This window comes from Thalassophryne amazonica, chromosome 2, assembly GCF_902500255.1.
Source record: "Thalassophryne amazonica chromosome 2, fThaAma1.1, whole genome shotgun sequence".
Taxonomy (NCBI): Eukaryota; Metazoa; Chordata; class Actinopteri; order Batrachoidiformes; family Batrachoididae; genus Thalassophryne; species Thalassophryne amazonica.
The window spans coordinates 77,889,238-77,912,364 of record NC_047104.1 but is presented as its reverse complement, the minus strand read 5'-3'; the positions used below and the strand labels follow the sequence as shown (position 1 = coordinate 77,912,364).

The following is a 23,127-nucleotide window of genomic DNA, read 5'->3' as shown; positions in this document are numbered from 1 at the left end:
GTTGTCACAGTAGATCCAAGGTTGATCTGCATGTTGATTTGGCACATTTTATGCTGGATGCCCTTCCTGACGCACCTCCACATTACATGGAGAACTGTAGCAGAGGGGTGGGGTTTGAACCGGGAACCTTCCAAAACTGTGCAAATATATATGATGAAAATACATATTTCTGGGTGCCATATTGAAAAAAATGGCTGCCATTTTTGGAAACTGAAGTGGCTAATGGCTTTCATGCAAGAAGTAGACCAAGAAGTACCATTGTGTCAAATGTGGTGCTTGTGTCACAAAATGAAAGATTTTTATGTCATATGCATTTATCTGCTGCACTAAATTAGCATGTAGCTATTGGCATAACAATAAAGAAATATAAAAATAAAAAAAATCTTTGATAATCATCTGGAACACTGATCTGCTATCCACCTTAGGCAATTACAAATTCATTGAACCTAGCAGTTGTAGTTGTACATATTTATTAATTGTGCTCAGTTCAACACTGAAAACAAAAAATCTCAAGACATCATAACATCACCAAGCTTCCAGTGTCATTCATTTCACAAGAGGAAAATTCACTTTGCCAATCCATAGAGTGACCCCCCACTTACCTGGCATGTCAACAAACAGTGCCAGATTTATGAAACCAGGCTCAACATATTCTGCACCACAGCAGAATTAGACTTATTTTATTATTCAGTTTTCTCTGGTGGAACTACTTCCATCAGCAGCTGGAGATGCATGGTGATGGGTCCTGCAGAGGCCAATAGGTCAAAGGTTAGATCAGAATCAACAATACTGGTGTTATTTTCTATTTGGATATTATATATTTATATTTCAGCAATTTCTTCCTACTTCCAAAGCAAGTGAATTTGCTTTGCAATTATGTCTCAAGTGGCAACTGAAGTAGCACAGTTTCAGTAATTTGAGGGAAATCTCCTGGTTTTCAGGTAAAATGAGAGCTAATGGTGTATTTTTATAAGTATTGCATTTGTCCAAACTATGTACACCTGTTTAATTAAAGCAAATGTCTAATCAGCCAATCATCTGACAATGCATTTGAGCATGTAGACATGGTCAAGATAATCTGGCAAAGTTCAAAGCAAGCATCAGAATATTAACTTAAATGGCTGATTATGGCATGGCTGTTTGGTGCCAGACTTTTTGGACTATTTCAGAAATTGCCAATCTTCTGAGATTTTACTCAAAACCATCTGTAGGACCTACAGTGAATGGATAAGTTGATAGAAAGGCAACACTAGTTCAAACAACCACTCGTTACTAACAGTGTGTTGAGATGAGCCTCTCTGAACTAGAACCCGACCAATGTGGATTTTTTTTTGGGGGGCGGCTAATACGATACCAATATTGGGGAGTAAAAAATTTACAGTACAGATATATCTCCAGACATACACATACAAAATTGCAATGATTACTGACATTTTGTTATCAAACCATTAGGACAAAGGACTGTAATTGAGGCTTGATGTTTTACAGTTTAAACATGAACTTTATAATATATAACTGGAAATGTGCTTAACAACCAGCCAACATATGTCATGCTGCTTTCATGCTGCCTTCACTTGGACTGGCAGTCGCCGTGTCGCATCACTCAGCATTTGCATAGACATGCCTATTCTAACTGAAAATTGCAGCTGGTCACTTTGCCGCTGTCTTTTGTCGCTAATGGGACCAATGGGTGATGGGGGTCCCTGCCATACTTGACAGCATTACAAACAATGCTGTCAGAGTTGTCTCTGCTGGAAACACTATGTAATGAAGTGTTTTTCTCCATTGTTTATTTGGTAAAGTAAAAAATTTCATATTTGCAGAAATAACATGATGTCGATATGTTCATGAAAGGCTCATATCAGCAGATTATTATCAGACACTACTCTGAACACGTCAAAACTTGAAGCAGATGGACTTCAGCAGCAAAAGGCCACATTGAGTGCCACAGCTATGAATTAGACAGTGAGAACGTGGGCACAGGGTCACCAAAATAGGACCACAGAAGATTGGATAAACATTGCCTAGACTGATGAGTGTTAGCATTGATCCATCTTGGCTTTTAAAAAGAATTCAGGTTGATTGTGACTGTGTCATGTCAATATAGACAAAAATCTCTGTGGAATGTTTCCCAAACCTTGTTGAGTATTTACCAGGAAGAAATAATGCACTTACCAGTGCATCTAAAAAAAAAAAAAAAGAATATCGTGAAAAAGTTTAATACTTTTTGTCAGGTATTTCAGAGAGTGAAACATTTTGATTCTAGTTTCAATACGTAGAAACTAAAATGTTTCAATTTTTTTTTATTTTCATTTTGATAATTATAGCCTACAACTCCCCAAAAATGAAAATATCTCAAAATATTAGAATATTTCAGAAGATCAGTTTTAAAAAGGATTTGTAATACAGAAATATCTCAATATTGTGAAGTATGTTCATTTATGCACTCAGTATTTGGTTGTAGCTCCTTTTGAAGAAATTCCTAAATCAGTGCGGGGTGGAGTGGGGGAGATTAGCCTCTGGCACTGTTGAGTTGTTCTGGAAGTCCAGGTTGCTTTGATAGCAGCCTTCATCTCATCTGGATTGTTATTTCTGATGTTTCTTGTGTTCTTCTTGATAATACCCCTTGAAAGCCCCTTGTTTGTGGGATCAATCAAGTACAGTAATATCATGGTCAGCAACCAGATACTAGTAATTTTGGCACTGTGGGCAGATGCCAAACACTGGTGGAAGAAGAAATCAGCATCTCCATAAAGCTCATCAGCAGATGGAAACATGAAGTGTTCTACAATCTCCTGTTAGAGGGCTGGCTTGACTTTGGACACAGTGCACCAACACAGCTGACATGGCACCCCAAACCATCACTGACTGTGGAAACTTCACTCTGGACTTCAAGCAGCTTGGATTTTATGTCTCTCCACTCTTCCCCCAGACTCTGGGACCTTGCTTTCCAAATGAAATGTAAAGTTTAATTTTATCTGAAAAGATGATTTTGAACTACTGAACAATAGTCCAGTTCTTTTTCTCCTTAGCTCAAGTAAGACACGCCTCACAGTCCGTGGTTCAGAAGAGGCTTGGCACCAAGAATACAACATTTGTAGCTCTTTTCCTGGACACGTCTCTGTGTAGTGGCTCTTGACACACTGACTCCGGCCTCAGTCCCCTCCTTCTGAGGCTTCCTGAAGTTCTTAAATCGGCTTTGCTTTAGAAGCTTCTCAAGGCTGCAGTCATCCCCATTACTTGTGCATCTTTTCTGACCACACTTTTCCTGATTATTTCATGAATATTCTTTTATCCAGAACTCTTTGAACAGCCAGAACTTTAAGTAGTGACCTTCTGTGGTATAACGTCCTTTTGGAAAATGCCTTGAATGTCCTCGGGACAACCACCACTTCAACAGTCTTCCTCGTGATTGTGGGTGTGTGTACTGCACCAGATTTGCGAGATTCATGATATTCATACTGCATAAATAGTGATTTGAAATAAAATATTCTAATATTTTGGGATATGCTGTTGAGGAAAGTGAAATGCACGGACGCACACCAGGGGGCGTAAATGAACGGCCAATAGAGATTCCAATAAATACAATTTATTGCTGCAAATGTGCACAACAGTTCAAAATACTTTTAGTCTGTCAATCAAGAAAACCAGATGACGCGTGGGCAGGCCCGAGAGTAGGAGACGCCTAACCAGAGAAGAGAGACCCTCGATGTTCCACCGCCAACGGAGACCTGCAATACGCCGGAGCCGCCAAGTCCTGAGTCCCCAGGTGGCCACCGCTTCCAGCTGTCAGATCCGGTACTGCTGGCAGGAACAGACACAGGTTAAGGTGGGTGTGTGTACACCCAGCAAACAGTCAGCAAAAACACAGTTCCCTCTTGGAGGAAATAAATCCAGATACTCCCAGAGTGCAGAGGAAAAACTGGAGGACGTGCAGTATCAAAGGTTATACTCAGTAAGTCAGAAGTGAGGAGTGGAGACGCCAACTCCTCCAACTTCCACAAACTCGGCTACAAGCTGCAAGTATAAGTCACAACTGCAAAGACTTCAGTAACAATGAATGTGCGTACGGCACAAAACGGCTGAGTTGGTTTACCTATAAGGTAAGCTGATAACTCGGCTTATATAGATGGTGATGATGATGATGTGTGACAGCTGTCAGCTCCGTGCACCTGGTGGACTCCTCCAACAGCTGCGCCCTCTGGTGCCTGAAACCGGACAACAGGCAGGGCGCCCTCTGGTGGTGAGCCAGCAGTACCTCCTCTTTGGGCGGCCCACACAACATATGCATTTATTTTTGTTTTTTGTTGTTGTTGTTGTTGTTGTTGTTTTGGAGCTATAGGTTGTAATCATCAAAATTAAAATAAGAAATGATTGAAACATTTTAGTTGATATTTACTGAAATATGTAAAATTTTCACTCTCTGAAATGCCTCACAAAAAAATATTGTACTTTTCACTGTATTCAAATTTTTTGAGATTAGTTCTGAAAGTTGAATAAGGTCCAACCCATTACTAGCAAGGTGTACCAAATGAAGTGACAAGGTAAAGTCAGAGTATAGTATCATATCAGCTCTGCAATCTCGCCTTTTATCACATAACACCAGAACATACGAACATTATTTTACTGACTGACTCACTCTGTTGCTACAGAGAAATCAGTTTAGAGAACTTACTCATGAGTTTGGCCACCCAGTTGATCTTATGATAGACAAAGGGATAGTAGAGGGCAAGTCCACTGAAAATGAAAATTGTGCAGTAGAGGTACTCCAGCTCTGGTTTATCAATGATGGGTGCCACAACCAAGTAGAAGGACATCACCACCATTAAGCCGGCTATGACAATCGGCACCTTTGGAATATTAAACAGTAACATCAATTGAAATATCACTGTAAAGTCAACAAGAACAAAAATAAGTTCTATAAATCCAACACCCATGGTATAATACCATGAAATAGGGGATAATAACTTGAAATAGGCAGTAGCATTACCATCCACTACCACACACACAAAGAAATTGTGGCAGGGAGGTCTCTGAATCACCGTCTATCTGTCTACAGGCATGTGAGAGGCAAATAAAGAAAAATGCTTAAAATGAGTGGGAGCCCTGGGTGGGGGGTCTGGGGGCTTTGCTCCCCCAGAAGCTGAAAGGTTTTAGCCATGCTAATGCTCCCCAGAACCATTTTCTGCAGCAAATTTGCAAGGAGAGATAGGGAGGATGGAGACAGCTGTTTATACAACTCTTTACAAGCTGGACAAACTTTATTTTCATATGCCAGCAACTTCTGTGCTGTGTGAGAGGGTCTTCTCCACAACTTGGAGAGGTAGTAACAAAGAAAAGGAACAGACTCAAACCTAACGTCACTGAAATAATCTTGTGTTTGTTTTTTTTTAAAACTTTAATGCATCCAAACCCCATCATTTTGTACAACTATATTCATAAGTCCCTCATTGCACAAGCATTTTTCAATTTATATCTCTATTACATACAGTATTTTGTGATGACACAATCACATTGTAACACAAGTATATTATTAGTGCCTAAATGAAAATATAGTCAAAAATTTCAAGATGCACATAGAACCTTTATTATTAAACATACACTCAACAAAAATATAAACGCAACACTTTTGGTTTTGCTCCCATTTTGTATGAGATGAACTCAAAGATCTAAAACTTTTTCCACATACACATATCACCATTTCCCTCAAATGTTGTTCACAAACCAGTCTAAATCTGTGATAGTGAGCACTTCTCCTTTGCTGAGATAATCCATCCCACCTCACAGGTGTGCCATATCAAGATGCTGATTAGACACCATGATTAGTGCACAGGTGTGCCTTAGACTGCCCACAATAAAAGGCCACTCTGAAAGGTGCAGTTTTATCACACAGCACAATGCCACAGATGTCACAAGAATGAGGGAGCGTGCAATTGGCATGCTGACAGCAGGAATGTCAACCAGAGCTGTTGCTCATGTATTGAATGTTCATTTCTCTACCATAAGCCGTCTCCAAAGGCGTTTCAGAGAATTTGGCAGTACATCCAACCAGCCTCACAACCGCAGACCACGTGTAACCACACCAGCCCAGGACCTGCTGAAACAATCGGTTTGCATAACCAAAGAATTTCTGCACAAACTGTCAGAAACCGTATTCATCTGGCTCATCTGCATGCTCGCGGTCCTCATCGGGGTCTCGACCTGACTCCAGTTCGTCGTCGTAACCGACTTGAGTGGGCAAATGCTCACATTCGCTGGTGTTTGGCACGTTGGAGAGGTGTTCTCTTCACGGATGAATCCCGGTTCACACTGTTCAGGGCAGATAGCAGACAGCGTGTGTGGCGTCGTGTGGGTGAGTGGTTTTCTGATGTCAATGTTGTGGATCGAGTGGCCCATGGTGGCGGTGGGGTTATGGTATGGGCAGGCGTCTGTTATGGACGAAGAACACAGGTGCATTTTATTGATGGCATTTTGAATGCACAGAGATACCGTGATGAGATCCTGAGGCCCATTGTTGTGCCATACATCCAAGAACATCACCTCATGTTGCAGCAGGATAATGCACGGCCCCATGTTTCAAGGATCTGTACACAATTCTTGGAAGCTGAAAATGTCCCAGTTCTTGCATGGCCAGCATACTCACCGGACATGTCACCCATTGAGCATGTTTGGGATTCTCTGGACCGGCGTATACGACAGCGTGTACCAGCTCCTGCCAATATCCAGCAACTTCGCACAGCCATTGAAGAGGAGTGGACCAACATTCCACAGGCCACAATTGACAACCTGATCTATTCTATGCGAAGGAGATGTGTTGCACTGCATGAGGCAAATGGTGGTCACACCAGATACTGACTGGTATCCCCCCCCCCCCCAATAAAACAAAACTGCACCTTTCAGAGTGGCCTTTTACTGTGGACAGTCTAAGGCACACCTGTGCACTAATCATGGTGTCTAATCAGCATCTTGGTATGGCACACCTGTGAGGTGGGATGGATTATCTCAGCAAAGGAGAAGTGCTCACTATCACAGATTTAGACTGGTTTGTGAACAATATTTGAGGGAAATGGTGATATTGTGTATGTGGAAAAAGTTTTAGATCTTTGAGTTCATCTCATACAAAATGGGAGCAAAACCAAAAGTGTTGCGTTTATATTTTTGTTGAGTGTATATAACAGAGCCTGTTTCTGTCAGGAACTGTGATGACGTGGCATGGCAGGCAGGTGGACACCCACGCAGACTCATGACACAGATAAGGGAACAGAAAAAGGTTTAATCAAAATCAGGCTGAGGTCGGTATACAGGATGACTACCGACAGGCGGAGGTACAGGCGGTCATGAGCCGAGCTGAGTTCTAGCACGGGCAAACAGGTTCATAGGAGGTGGTAAAAACACCATCAGAAAGCAAGTGAGGTTCAGGCACGGAGAAGCAGGATAAATGGCTGAGACAAAAAAACATGGTCAAAAACAAGCGTAGGTCGAGAATGGACGAGAACACAGACTAAGCCAGAACTATGGTAGGCTTGGAACAAAGCACGATGCACAAAGAGCTAGCAACAGATGAAATCATGGGGCTTAAATACAGAGGCTAATCAGGTCGTGATGAGGTGCAGGTGCAGAGAGGAAGGCGTGGCTGGACGAGACACAGGTGAGACAAGAGACGAGTGGAGTGACAGGTGGGCTTGTCAAAGAAAAGCAGCAATAACAAAAATGTGACAGTGACAACACAAATCCCAAACATCTAAGAAATAAAGATACCTAACCTCCAATTGTGAGAGAAACAGAATTAACAAATGTAAGAAATGAAAAAGCACAACAGAAAATAAAAGGCTGGTTCTAATCTAGAACAGAACTCAACATATGGCCAAAGTTTAACACATAAGCATGAGAGAATAATGTGATAAAAACAGAATGACTAAGCAACAAAAAAATAAATGATAAGGACTAAACTAACATGGAACTCACTGTGTGGAAAAACTACAACACAATAGAACCCATGCCTAAAGTGGAAAACACAGAATACAAACACTCAGGGCCACATACAAGGACAAAGAGAGGGAAACAGACAAAGACTGCGAGGGAGCAAAACATGATTCCGGGCAGGACCAGGGCCAAAACATAAGTTTCAAGACATCTTGCTATGTTAAAGATTGGCCAGCAGATATCGCCATATTTAATTGTCTTAAATGCTTCAAAACAATGAACCATTGCAACACAATTGCTTCACTACTGATTCAGTGTTCAAAATGCTTCGGTTTCTCCATCAATAATAATTAGCAATAAAATACATTAGCAACTACTAATTATTTCCATATGTGCACGGATAGACTTGCAATCATGAATACTTTGATGTTGTGTTGCTAAGCGGGATGTTAAATAACATACGACATGTCCTTGAAACATTAACTTGCTGAAGAAAGAAGCAGAGAGAAACTCACACAACATCCAATCCCATGGTACCCGATGTCTGCTTTTCTGTCAATGTTCCTGGCATCCAAATGGCCAGCTTCATCCTTTTCTATTGTATTTTAACAGATTTTGACTAATTTTGTTTGACTGCAGTCCGGCCCCATTACAAAGCAAGTTTTGTTTTTTTTTTGTTTTTTTGTTTTGTTTTTGTTTGTTTTTTTGGACTGCCTTATGACAATTTGCACCCATTTACAGTAGTACTGTATAAGCAGCTTCACATCACAAAATATACAAAACACTTTGGCAGAAAATGCACAAATGCGCAAAAATGTGCAATTTTCACATCCCTGTGTCTATGAGTTAGTAAGCACAGCTCCTCCGAATCTGGGGATTTGAAAGAAACTTCCCAGTGTTAACGCACCATATGAAGCTGTACATGAAGGAAAATAATTCCTGTCTGGTGCCTTCAAGGGTAGGTAACTGGAATTTTGTGTTACTGTAGATAGATAGATAGATAAATAGCTTTTATTATCATTGTCATTACAACAACGAGATGTCCGCACACACATTCCACATACAACAGCAATTGATCTACAATTATTACTTGTTTACCATAATAATGGCACACATCAGAATTAGGACAACACATATACATTTGACATTGTTTATGTGCACTAAACGTGAAACAGTCCGTTTCCCAGTTGAGGCAATGTGAGTGTGTTTGTAGCCGCTGCAACTGTCAAGTCGCGCCGCCAGACCAGCTTGAGAGGACGAGGCCTGCCGCAGGGAGGGAGGGGCAGGAAGAGTGATAAGAGGAGAGACTGGGGCTGGAGCATGCTTCGGTCCATGTGTAAGTCTGTCAGTTTATTGTCCTTGTGGGTTGAGATAAGAATGGAGCCAAATAATCTCACCAGAGCCTGGATAAATTCCTCTGGAGGAAAAACAGTGGGCAACTGACCTTGATGCCTGTAGTGTTGCAGCCGAGCAGTGAAAAACAGTTTTTACAGTTCCACTCACTCAGCCAAATCCCAATTATGAATTAAGAATATTCCTAATTTTGAAATAAGAATATTCACCGGCCTCCGAAACCTTCAGCTTCAACTGCAAGGCACGCATCAGCTCCAAGGTGTCATCCAATTTGCTTCTGAGTTCAAGAGTCAACGCAGTCTGAGAATGCACTGCCTTGCTGACCTCATTAATCATGATGGACAAGCGAGGGCCCGTGGTTCTTGATGCCGCCGTCTTGCCAATTTTCCGGTAGATCAGGGCAGCACATACGCCAAGAAGTACCAGCCCTGCTACCATAAGACCAAAAATGAATAGGTCCTCGACGTCCTCCACAGAGAAAGACGCCAAGCATGCCACACGCCAGGAACTCCAGGAGTCGAGGACATAGCCCGCAGGATACTTTCCATCTGGGCAGGCAGGATCCCCCGGTCCTGACCTTCTTGTAGAAAAAAATGGTAGCGTTCAGAGACCAGCTGATCAATTCCATGGTTAATCCAATAGTAGTCCAATAGATCCAGAATCCAATATAGTTTTGAGGAATTCACAATTCTGGTGAAGTAGGGACTTGAAGTTTAAAAGCAGAGAGATAAGGGAGAGTGGAGGAGATGCGACCGCCCTCGTCGGAGTCCCAAGCTGGAAATTGTATGATATTGTATGTATATATGTCCTTAAAAGCCTATAAAGAGAAACCTGATCCAGAATCTAAATTTAATGGCGTCTTCCATGACCTAGTACGAGATCTATTAGAAAAGTATCCGACCTTATTATTTTTTTCAAAAACCATAAACCAAAAAATTTTGATCAAGCAAAGCGGCAGTCTCTGAGCCATTCCTAAACAATGAAAAAAACGACGAGAGGGGTGGACCACTCCTCACTCAAAGCCTGCTCACAGGCGAATGATGCAACCGACAGGTGTGAAAAAACTCACGCATGCGCACGAAGGTTCAAGCTTGGCTGACGCCATCATACGTGATTCAAATCCATATGGTTTTTGAAAAAAATAATAAGGTCGGATACGTTTCTAATAGACCTCATATGTATATGTGGTACAAATTTGGTGAGAATCTGTGAAAGAGTTTTGATGTAATACTTCAAAGCCTACATAAAGTGAAACTTCATCCAGAATCTGGATCCAGACCACCTCCAAAATTTAATGAAGTCTTCCATGGCGTAATATGTATCTATAGTGCAAATTTTGTGAGAATTCGTGAAGCAGTTTTGAAGTAATCCTTCAAAGGCTATATAAAGTGAAACTTGATTCCGAATCTGGATCCAGATCTGGATCACCTACAAAATTTAAAGGAGTCTTCCATGGCCTAATATCTATCTGTGGTACAAATTTGGTGGGCATCTGTGAAATAGTTTTGATGTAATCTTTCAAAGCCTATAAAAAGTGAAACTTGATCCAGAATCTGGATCCAGATCTGGATCACCTCCAAAATTCAGTGGAGTCTTCCATGTCCTAATATCTATCTGTCGTGCAAATTTGGTGAGAATCTGTGAAGTAATTTTGGCGTAATCCTTCAAAGTGTATATAAAGTGAAATCTTGATCCAGAATCCGGTCCAGATCCTGATCACCTCCTAAATTTAATTGTGTCTTCCATGGTCTAATACGTATCTGTGGCGACCCTCTGCTTGGGCCATGCTACGACACAATTTACAAAAGGAATATACAGGAAATTTTGCCCGGGCACAGGACAGGAGGGTTGCAGAAATAGACACCACACCCATCTCTGGATGGAACTGCACCTCAAAGAGAGAGAAAAAACAGAATCAGCCATCGGAAAGACAACAGTAAGTAAGTCCCTTCGGCTGCTCCCTTGTTTGCACTCGGGGTCGCTACAGCAAATCCAAGGTGGATCTGCATGTTGAATTGGCACAGGTTTTACGCCAGATGCCCTTCCTGATGCAACTCCACATTACATGGAGAAATGTGGCAGGGGTGGGATTTGAACCCGGAACCTTCTGAACTGAAACCAAGCGGATTAACCACTTGGCCACCACCCCTAGCCATCGGAAAGACAACAAATACAGTATAATTTGTCAGCATTAAACAACAAGAAAAACAGAAGAAATACTAAGGTAATCGCCGGCAGCTAGACCCAGACCAAGAATTTAAATAAAGTTGAGGCCGTGGCCCGATCCGTTTCCTGACAAAACAAATTTAAAAGGGTAAGGAAGCCAGTGAAGAGATGCCAAAATAGGTGTAATGTGGTCAAACTTTTTGCTTCATGGCAAAAGTCTGGCAGCAGCATTTTGAAGCATGTGGAGACCCCTAATGCTGGACTGCGGTAAAACAGAAAAGAGAACATTGCAGTAGTCCAATCTAGAAAAGACAAACCCATCAATCAGGGTCTCAGCATGAGCCATAGACAGGATAGGACAAATCTTTGCTATATTTCGCAGGTGGAAGAAAGCACTCCTTGTGATATCTCTAATGTTGGAGGTCAAAGGACAATGTAGGATCAAAAATTACCCCAAGGTTCCTCACTTTGACAGTGTGATGTATGACACAAGCCTAGGCTAAGCATGAGCTGGTGCATAGTAATGAAAGGTAATCCCAAAACACCTCAGTAAGTGCCCAAGGGGTGCTCTATAAAGGGAGAAAAGCAGGGGGTCTAGGACGGACCCCTGTGGAACCCCAAATTTCATGTCACTAAGGTTAGAGGTAGTGTTACTGTACAAAACACAGTGAGAACGACTGGTCAGGTATGACGTCAACATTACAATTCCTACAATTATCTGGCCCTTTTGGGGCCAGCTGTTATGATTATGGACCTTTTCCGTGATGCCATGTCTTATTATCATTGTCATGTTCATGTTATGTTTGCTTTTGTTTCATTTATTCTCTGTGTATCTTTTCTTTGCCACATATTTAGTTTTACTTTATTGTTTATTATTTGCTTTCACTCTTGGTCCCTTAGTTGCTTTAGTCTTAGTTTCATTCTGTTTATCACATTTATTATATTATGCTTTAGTCACAGGATTTTGTTATTATTTATTGTCAGTGTTTCTTATCTCAGTATGTTCCATTTGTTATTTATTGCACTTTCTGTTTTTCAGTTATCTTGTTTCATTAATTGCATTATTCTGTAGTCATCGGGTTTGTTTATTCTCTGTTTATCAGTAGTTTATTTTGGCTCTTCTCATTTGTGATTTCAGTTATGCTTTTATGTCTGGTTTTGTTTTCAGTTCTCATGTTCATGCTCTGTCCTGGTTATAGCTGCATTTTAATCTGTCCATGGTTTCTGTTTTTGCTTCATCTTCTTTGCCCCTGCACCAGCTCTTGTGTCCTCATCTGTCACTATGACTCTTTTTGCTCTGTGTTTTCTTCCACTTCCACTCTTGCACCTGCTCACATGTCTTTGTCTCTTTCATCACTCCACTCTGTGTTTTCCTGCCTTCACTTTCTTGCACTGTGCACAATCTTTGTCTTCCCTGGTCACGCCCCTTCCAGAACTTTCACTGACACCTGTATCTTGTTTCACTGATTACACCACCAGTTATTTAAGCCCTCACAGTCTCACAGCGCACCGCCAGATCATTGTCTTTGTACACCTTCCAGCCCTGTTCCTTGCTTTGTTCTTACCTGTATGTATTTTGACTCTGCCTTGTTTTTTGACTTTGACTTTGCCTTGCCTCTGATAGCTCTTACACCATGTTTTTTTGACCTGTGCCTGTTTTTTGTACCACGTCTCAGCCTTTTATCCTTTTGCTACCTTTGCATCGCTGCTGGACCACCCGTGTACTGAACCCCTGCCTGTTATTAAACCATTGGAACTTTATCAGTCTTGTGAGCTTGCATTTGCATTTGTGCGCCTGATAAAAATGATTCTCCAGCCGATCGAGTAGAATATGATGATCCACGTTGTCAAATGCAGCACTAAGATCAAACAGCACAAGAAACCATAGTGGTGTCCGAAACCACTGCAAGCAGAAGATCATTCACCACTTTAGTGAGAGCTGTCTCTGTGGAATGATATTCTCTCAAAGCAGACTGCAATGGCTTGAAAAGATTATTCTCAGTAAGATTAACCACAAGCTGCCGTGAAACCACCTTTTCCAGAATTTTAGAGCAAAATGATAGATTTGATATCGACCTAAAGTTGTTCAATACACTAGGGTCAAGATTAGATTTCTTAAGTAATGGTTTAATAACTGCAGATTTGAAAAATTTAGGACCAGATCCAGAAGTTAATGAGAGATTAATCATTTCCAGCACAATCGGGCCAAGAGTGGGCCACAGGTCCTTAGGTTGTGCTTTTTGAAGACGTTATGAGTTTTGTCAGCACACCTAGTGAGGTACTATCAAATTCTGTAAATCTAGGTAATACCTCAATAATGGCACCCACCTCAATAGCAGGGTGTAGTGGCTGGGTAAAGGCAAGCTGGGATATTTTTTTTTCCATTTTCTTCCGCTTTATCCAGAGTTGGGTCATGGGGGCAGCAGCTGAAGCAAAGCCACCCAGACCTCCCAATCCACACACACCTCCCCCAGCTCCTCCGGGGAAACCCTGAGGCGTTCCCAAGCCAGCCGAGGTACAAAGTCCCTCCAGCATGTCCTGGGTCTTCCCCGGGGCCTCCTCCCAATGGGACGTGCCCGGAACACCTCTCCAGCAAGCCGCTCAGGGGGCATCCAGAAAAGATGCCCGAGCCACCTCAGCTGGCTCCTTTTGACATGGAAGAGCAGCGGCTTGACTCCGAGCTCCTCCCAAGTGACCGAGCTCCTCAACCTATCTCTAAGGGAGCACCCAGCCACCCTGCGGAGGAAACTCATCTCAGCCGCTTGTACTCGCGATCTCGTTCTTTCGGTCATGAGCAGAATCTCATGGCCATAGGTGAGGGTCAGAACGTAGATCAATCGGTAAATCGAGAGCTTTGCCCCCCTGCTCAGCTCTCTCTTCGCCACAATGGTCCGATACAGCAATCGCATCACTGCAGACACTGCACCGATCCGTCTGTCAATCTCATGCGCCATCCGTCCCTCATTCGTGAACAAGAACCCGAGATACTTAAACTCCTCCACTTGAGGCAAGGACACTTCACCGACCTGAAGAGGGCAAGGCACCTTTTTCCGGTCGAGAACAATGGCCCTGGATTTGGAGGTGCTGACTTCTCATCCCGGACACCTCACACTCGGCTGCAAACCGCCCCAGTGCACGCTGAAGGTCCTGATTTGATGAAGCCAACAGAACCACATCATCTGCAAACAGCAGAGATGAGATTCTGTGATTCCCAAACCAGACCCCCTCTACACCCTGGCTGTGAATAGAAATTCTGTCCATAAAGGTAATGAACAGACCGGATAGCCCTTAGCAAAGGACCCCGGACCCCGTACTCCCGGAGCACCCCCCACAAGGTGCCCCGAGGGACAGGGTCGAACGCCTTCTCCAGATCCACAAAGCACATGTGGAGTGATTGGGTGAACTCCCATGAGCCCTCGAGCATCCAATGGAGGGTGTAGAGCTAGTCCAGTGTGCCGTGACCAGAACGAAAACCACACTGCTCCTCCTGAATCCGAGGTTCGACTATCGGTCGAATTATCCTGTCCAGTACTCTGGAATAGACCTTACCAGGGAGGCTGAGGAGTGTGATCCCCCTATAGTTGGAACACACCCTCCGGTCCCCCTTCTTAAACAGAGGGACCACCACCCTGGTCTGCCAATCCAGAGGCACTGTCCCCAACCGCCACGTGATGATGCAGAGGCATGTCAACCAAGACAGTCCCACAACATCCAGAGACTTAAGGTATTCAGGATTTCATCCACCCCAGGAGCCTTGCCACTGAGGAGCTTTCTGACCACCTCGGTGACTTCGGCCTGGTTGATGGATGAGTCCGCCTCTGAGTCCCCAGTCTCTGCTTCCTATTTGGAAGACATGATGATGGGATTGAGGAGATCCTCGAGGTAATCCTTCCACCGCCCAACAACATCCCCAGTCAGGGTCAACAGCTCCCCACCCGCACCGTAGACAGTGCTGGTGGAGAGCTGCTTCTGCCTCCTGAGGCGTCAGACGGTTTGCCAGAATTTCTTCTGGGCCGACCGACAGTCCTCCTCCATGGCCTCCCCGAACTCCTCCCAGGCCCAGGTTTTTGCCTCTGCTACTGCACGGGCTGCAGCACGCATGGCCTGCTGGTACCTGTCAGCTGCCTCTGGGGCCCCACTTACCAACAAAGACAAGTAGGACTCCTTCTTCAGCTTGGCGGCATCCCTTACTTCCGGTGTCTACCACCGGGTTCAGGGATTGCCGCCACAACAGACACCAGAGACCTTGCAACGACAGCTACGAGCGGCTGCATTGACAATGGATGTGGAGAACATGGTCCACTCGGACTCCATGTCTCCAACCTCCCCCGGGATCTAGGAGAAGCTCTCCTGGAGGTGGAAGTTATAGACCTCGCTGACACAGGGTTCCGCCAGTCATTCCCAGCAGACCCTCACGATACGTTTGGGCCTGCCAGGTGTGACCAGCTTCCTCCCTCCCAGCGGATCCAACTCACCACCAGGTGAAGATCAGTCGACAGCTCAGCCCCTCTCTTCACCCGAGTGTCCATGACACATGGCCGAAGGTCAGATGATACAACTACAAAGTCGATCATTGACCTCCGGCTCAGGGTGTCCTGGTGCCACATGCACTTATGGACACGCTTGTGCTCGAGCATGGTGTTCGTGATGAACAAACTGTAACTAGCACAGAAGTCCAACAACTGAACACCACTCAGGTTCAGATCGGGGAGGCCATGCTTCCCGGTCACCCCCCTCCAGGTGTCACTGTCGCTGCCCACATGGGCGTTGAAATCCCGCAGGAGAACAATGGCATGCTGGGATATGTTTAACCTAATGTCGTCTATTTTCTTCTCGAAGTAATCCAAGAAATCTTGTGCTGTAAAAGTAGAGTGACTTACAGGTGGTTGACCATGAATAAGTGTTGCCACCGTGTCAAACAAGAACTTTGAATTATGCTTGTTTTGTTGATCAAATCAGAGTAATAGATCCGCTTTGTAGCCAGTAATGCATGCTTATAGTATAAGATAGCATCATGCCACGCGAGGTGGACTACTTCTAATTTTGAACGACGCCATTTCCATTCTAGATCTCTGGCCTTATGCTTGAGGTCACGCAAGTAATCATTGAACCAAGGTAACTGTGTTTTGGGTGGGGTGTGTGGTTTTAATAAAGGTGGCGCAGTCATGTTGAGTGTAGTTTTGAGCACTGAGTTTAAACTATCCACAAGACTGTCTACTGATTGGGCATTTTCCTGTTGTGTGGGCCGCTGAAGAGGAGGTACTGCTGGCCCACCACCACAAGATGGCGCCCTGCTTGAAGTGCGGGCTTCAAGCACGAGAGGGTGTCGGAGCGACCAGGAGTGACAGCTGTCACTCATCATCCGTACCAGCTGTCACTCATCCACTACTCATCACCACCACCATAAAGGCCGGACTGCAACTCCACCTCCCCGCCGAGAAATCAGCTACCATTCAGGTAACTTCTCTGCTGACTTAACACTGACTAATAGTCTGAACTTCTTTGCAGCCGTTTTCCTGTGGTGTGTCCTTATCTGTGGGATTGGCGTTTGGTGTGATCAGCGACGGCTTCGCTTCACACCCCAACCAGATAAGTGGTTAGACAGAAGCTGCACGAGTGTGTGATTGGAGGTGGAGGTGCTCCCTCCTTACTGAATACAGACTGTGGAATTACTGAGTGTGCGAACTCACACTCATCAGGACTGTCTCTGTTCTCTGCCAGCAGTACCAGGTCTGACTGCTGAAGACAGCGGCCACCTGGGGCGCAGGGCTTGGCGGCTCCGGTGTTCTTCAGCTCCGTTGGTGGTGGAAGCTGTGTGGGATCCGGCTCTTCTCTCGCCAGGCGTCTTCTATCGTCGAGCCTGCCCACACATCACCTGGTGTATGATTGACAGTCACCATATTGTTATTGTCTGTACGTCGTTGTGCGATTCACAACATTAAATTGTTACTTTTGGCTTATCCATTGTCTGTTCATTAACGCCCCCTGTTGTGGGTCCGTGTCACGACACTTTCACAACAGGATTTCTCGGCCAGCATCATGGATCCCGAGGGGCGTCAACCATCGCTTGAACAGCCAGTGGAAGAGCGAGGTGCACAGGCGCCAGCAGGAGGCGTGTTGGGTGAGCTGCAGCACATCTTAACCGCCTTTACCGCTCGGTTGGACTTAGTTACCGGGCAGAGCAGTGTTCTCAATCGTAGGATGGAGGCTCTCACCGCCCAGGTGGAAGCGCATGCTCAGGGCGCTGCTGCAGCACCTCCTCCTGCTGACCGTGTGCCAGAAACAGACATTCCGCTGGTCGTTCAACGAACCCCCCCACCTTCCCCTGAAGCATACATAAGCCCTCCGGAGCCGTACGGAGGCTGTGTGGAGATGTGCGTGGACTTCTTGATGCAGTGCTCGCTCGTCTTTTCACAGCGTCCCATCATGTACGCGTCAGACGCTAGCCGGGTGGCTTATGTTCTAAATTTGCTTCGAGGAGAGGTACGCGCCTGGGCTACGGCGCTCTGGGAGCAGAATTCATGGCTCCTAACGGTTTATACTGAGTTTGTGAGGGAGTTCCGACAGGTGTTCGACCACCCTCATAGAGGCGAGACCGCTTCAAGTGTGCTGCTGTCGATACGGCAGGGGCGTCGGAGCGCAGCGAAGTATGCAGTCGACTTCCGCATCGCGGCAGCGCGAGCCGGCTGGAATGCTGTTGCGCTGCACGCCGCCTTTGTAAACGGACTGTCTCTGGTCCTTAAGGAGCATCTGGTGGCAAAGGACGAGCCGCGGGATTTAGATGGGCTTATCGACCTGGTTATACGGTTAGACAACCGATTAACAGAACACCGACGGCAGCGAGACGAAGGGCGTGGTCAGGCACAAGCCGTCCCTCTTCCTCCCGGGTCCGAAAGGGAGCCGACTTCCCCACGCTCCGCTGCCAGGGCTCTCCACGTGACGACAGCTCCCCCTGCTGACGTTGCTAGGGAAACGAGCAGGGCCAAAAAGCGATCAGATCAGAGACAAAGGAGGCTGATCCGTGGAGAGTGTTTTCTCTGCAGCTCTACTGAGCACACACAGAGAGAATGCCCCAAACAGTCAAAACAGCAGCACTCGTCCTTAGAGACTGGGTTAAGGGTGGGTCACAACACCCACGTGCGGAGACCCCGACGATCTGCACGTATCCCAGTCACGATCCTGAGTAGGGATCTAACCCTTCACGCCCCAGCACTGGTGGACACGGGGTCGGAGGGGAATCTGCTGGATAGCAGATGGGCAAAGGAGGTTGGGCTCCCTCTAGTGGCCTTACCGTCACCATTGTCGGTGCGGGCACTAGATGGCACCCTTCTTCCACTAATCACACACCAGACACAGCCACTGACATTGGTGATGTCTGGGAATCACAGGGAGGAGATTGTGTTTTATGTAACACCTTCTACCTCCCGAGTGATTTTGGGTTTTCCATGGGTGTTAAAACACAATCCCCAGATTGATTGGTTGTCTGGGGTTGTGGTTCAGTGGAGCGAAACCTGCCACCGGGAGTGTTTAGGATCCTCGGTTCCACCCGGTGTGACAGCTAAGGAGGAGGTTTTAGTCCCCCCCAATCTGGCGGCGGTGCCAGCCGAGTACCACGACCTTGCTGACGTCTTCAGCAAGGATCTGGCACTCACGCTGCCTCCGCACCGTCCGTACGATTGTGCCATTGATTTGATACCGGGCGCTGAGTACCCGTCCAGCAGGCTGTACAACCTCTCACGTCCGGAACGCGAATCAATGGAGACCTACATCCGGGACTCGTTAGCTGCCGGGTTGATCCAGAACTCCACCTCCCCGATGGGTGCTGGTTTCTTTTTTGTGGGTAAGAAGGATGGCGGACTCCGTCCATGCATTGATTACAGAGGGCTGAACGAGATCACGGTTCGCAACCGATACCCGTTACCTCTGTTGGATTCAGTGTTCACGCCCCTGCATGGAGCCCAAATTTTCACGAAATTGGATCTTAGGAATGCTTATCACCTGGTTCGGATCCGGGAGGGAGACGAGTGGAAGACGGCATTTAACACCCCGTTAGGTCACTTTGAGTACCTGGTCATGCCGTTCGGCCTCACCAATGCGCCCGCGACGTTCCAAGCATTGGTTAATGACGTCTTGCGGGACTTCCTGCATCGGTTTGTCTTCGTATATCTAGACGATATACTCATCTTTTCTCCAGATCCTGAGACCCATGTCAAGCATGTACGTCAGGTCCTACAGCGGTTGTTGGAGAACCGGCTGTTTGTGAAGGGCGAGAAGTGTGAGTTCCACCGCACTTCTTTGTCTTTCCTGGGGTTCATAATCTCCTCCAACTCCGTCGCCCCTGATCCGGCCAAGGTTGCGGCGGTGAGAGATTGGCCCCAACCAATGAACCGTAGGAAACTACAACAGTTCCTCGGTTTTGCAAATTTCTACCGGAGGTTCATCAAGGGCTACAGTCAGGTAGTTAGCCCCCTGACAGCCCTGACCTCCACAAAAGTCCCCTTCACCTGGTCGGATCGGTGCGAAGCCGCGTTTAGGGAGTTGAAACGCCGGTTCTCGACTGCACCGGTTCTGGTGCAGCCCGATCCCAAGTGCCAGTTCGTAGTTGAAGTGGACGCCTCTGACTCAGGGATAGGAGCCGTGCTATCCCAGAGCGGGGAGTCCGACAAGGTTCTCCATCCATGTGCCTACTTTTCCCGCAGGTTGACCCCAGCTGAACGGAACTATGACGTCAGCAATCGGGAACTTCTTGCGGTGAAGGAGGCTCTTGAGGAGTGGAGACACCTGTTGGAGGGAGCATCGGTACCATTTACGGTTTTCACGGACCATCGGAACCTGGAGTACATCCGGACCGCGAAGCGTCTAAACCCCAGGCAAGCCCGCTGGTCGCTGTTCTTCGGGCGTTTTGACTTCCAGATCACCTACCACCCCGGGACAAAAAACCAACGATCTGATGCCCTGTCCCGGCCACCCTTACCTGGGACATGGAGAAGACCGTCCGGGAGGCCCTGACACGGAGCCCGGACCCGGGGACAGGTCCGAAGGACAAGTTGTACGTCCCACCAGAGGCCAGGGCTGCGGTCCATGACTTCTGTCACGGTTCCAAGCTCTCCTGTCATCCAGGGGTGCGAAGGACCGTGGCAGTGGTCCGGCAGCGCCACTGGTGGGCGTCTATGGAAGCCGACGTCCGGGAGTATGTCCAGGCCTGCACCACCTGTGCCAGGGGCAAAGCCGACCACCACAAGGCCCAAGGCCTCCTCCAGCCTCTGCCCGTGCCTCGTCGCCCCTGGTCTCATATTGGCCTCGACTTTGTCACGGGCCTCCCGCCGTCCCAGGGCAACACCACCATCTTAACGATAGTGGACCGGTTCTCCAAGGTGGCCCACTTCGTGGCCCTCCCGAAGCCCCCGACGGCCCAGGAGACTGCAGACCTCCTGGTCCACCACGTCGTGCGTCTGCATGGGATTCCATCAGACATTGTCTCGGATCGTGGTCCTCAGTTCTCCTCCCAGGTCTGGAGGAGTTTCTGCAGGGAACTGGGGGCCACCGTCAGTCTCTCGTCTGGGTACCACCCCCAGACGAACGGGCAGGCAGAGCGAACGAACCAGGAACTGGAGCAGGCCCTCCGCTGCGTGACCTCCATGCACCCGACGGCCTGGAGTGACCATCTGGCCTGGATCGAGTACGCTCATAATAGCCAAGTCTCATCTGCCACCGGCCTCTCCCCGTTTGAGGTGTGTTTGGGGTACCAGCCCCCATTGTTTCCACTGGTGGAGGGAGAGGACGGGGTGCCCTCGGTCCAGGCCCATCTGAGGAAGTGCCGTCGGGTGTGGCGTACCGCCTGCTCTGCCCTGCTCAAAGCCCGGACGAGGGCTAAGGCCCATGCAGACCGCCGGCGTTCCCCGGCCCCTGCATACCAGCCCGGGCAGGAGGTCTGGCTATCCACTAAGGACATCCCCCTGCAGGTGGAATCCCACAAACTCAAGGACAGGTACATCGGACCTTTTCCCATCCTCAAAGTCCTCAGTCCGGCCGCAGTGAAGCTGAAGCTGCCAGCTTCACTGCGGATACACACCGTGTTTCATGTGTCAAGACTCAAGCCCTGCCATACCTCACCATTGTGTGCCCCGGGACCAGCGCCGCCTCCTGCCCGGATCATTGACGGGGAGCCCGCGTGGACGGTACGCCGGCTCCTGGACGTCCGTCGAAAGGGCCGGGGGTTCCAGTATCTGGTGGACTGGGAGGGTTATGGCCCCGAAGAGCGCTCCTGGGTGAAGAGGAGCTTCATCCTGGACCCGGCCCTCCTGGCCGACTTCTACAGCCGTCACCCGGACAAGCCTGGTCAGGCGCCAGGAGGCGCCCGTTGAGGGGGGGGTCCTGTTGTGTGGGCCGCTGAAGAGGAGGTACTGCTGGCCCACCACCACAAGATGGCGCCCTGCTTGAAGTGCGGGCTTCAAGCACGAGAGGGCGTCGGAGCGACCAGGAGTGACAGCTGTCACTCATCATCCGTAACAGCTGTCACTCATCCACTACTCATCACCACCACCATAAAGGCCGGACTGCAACTCCACCTCCCCGCCGAGAAATCAACTACCATTCAGGTAACTTCTCTGCTGACTTAACACTGACTAATAGTCTGAACTTCTTTGCAGCCGTTTTCCTGTGGTGTTTCCTTATCTGTGGGATTGGCGTTTGGTGTGATCAGCGACGGCTTCGCTTCACACCCCAACCAGATAAGTGGTTAGACAGAAGCTGCACGAGTGTGTGATTGGAGGTGGAGGTGCTCCCTCCTTACTGAATACAGACTGTGGGATTACTGAGTGTGCAAACTCACACTCATCAGCACTGTCTGTGTTCTCTGCCAGCAGTACCGGGTCTGACTGCTGAAGACAGCGGCCACCTGGGGCGCAGGGCTTGGCGGCTCCGGTGTTCTTCAGCTCCGTTGGTGGTGGAAGCTGTGTGGGATCCGGCTCTTCTCTCGCCAGGCATCTTCTATCGTCGAGCCTGCCCACACGTCACCTGGTGTATGATTGACAGTCACCATATTGTTATTGTCTGTACGTCGTTGTGCGATTCACAACATTAAATTGTTACTTTTGGCTTATCCATTGTCCGTTCATTAACGCCCCCTGTTGTGGGTCCGTGTCACGACACTTTCACAACATTTACCATACATGAAGCTAAAATATCGAGCAGTCTAGCTTCAAGTTCAGTCGTAGTTGAGGAGTTGGTGCGTTGCCGCAGTGATAAATAAGGTTGTTGTTCCACTAAACACGGCAGCGAAACTGTAAACCTTATAAGTGTGACAGCAATACCACGTGCGAGGACCAAATCCAGGGTATTTCCACTAATGTGCTTCAAATCCTGAATGCATTGCTGAAACCCTAATGCATCCACAATTTCCATAAATGATTTGCAGAGGGGATCAGAAGTCTTATTTATATGAATGTTAAAGTCACCAATAATCAGAATGTTATCTGCATTAGTTGCCAAGTTAGTGACCAAATTCATCTAAGAATTCACAGTATGGGCCTGGAGGCCAAGATACAGTGATAAAGTAATACAGCTGATTTTTATTCTTCTGACCTTGGCAATACGTAGTATCGTGGGCAGAGTGGAGAATCAGATGTTCAAATGAGTTATATTTGTAACCCCCAACAGCTAATAAACTAAACCTGGATTTATAAA

The 23,127-nt window shown here is 47.0% G+C and overlaps 1 protein-coding gene across 1 annotated transcript in view; it reads right to left on the bottom strand.

Annotated features, from left to right (window-relative positions):
* Positions 1-450: 450 nt before the first annotated feature.
* Positions 451-23,127, bottom strand: part of slc7a9 (solute carrier family 7 member 9) — a 131,090-nt gene continuing 108,413 nt past the window's right edge. Inside the window, exons 11-12 of the mRNA XM_034188337.1 lie at positions 4,676-4,850; positions 451-745 (exon numbers count right to left, since the gene is read on the bottom strand). Coding sequence (XP_034044228.1) covers positions 684-745; positions 4,676-4,850 — 237 coding nt within the window. The 3' untranslated portion in view covers positions 451-683. The remainder of the gene's footprint in view (positions 746-4,675; positions 4,851-23,127) is intronic.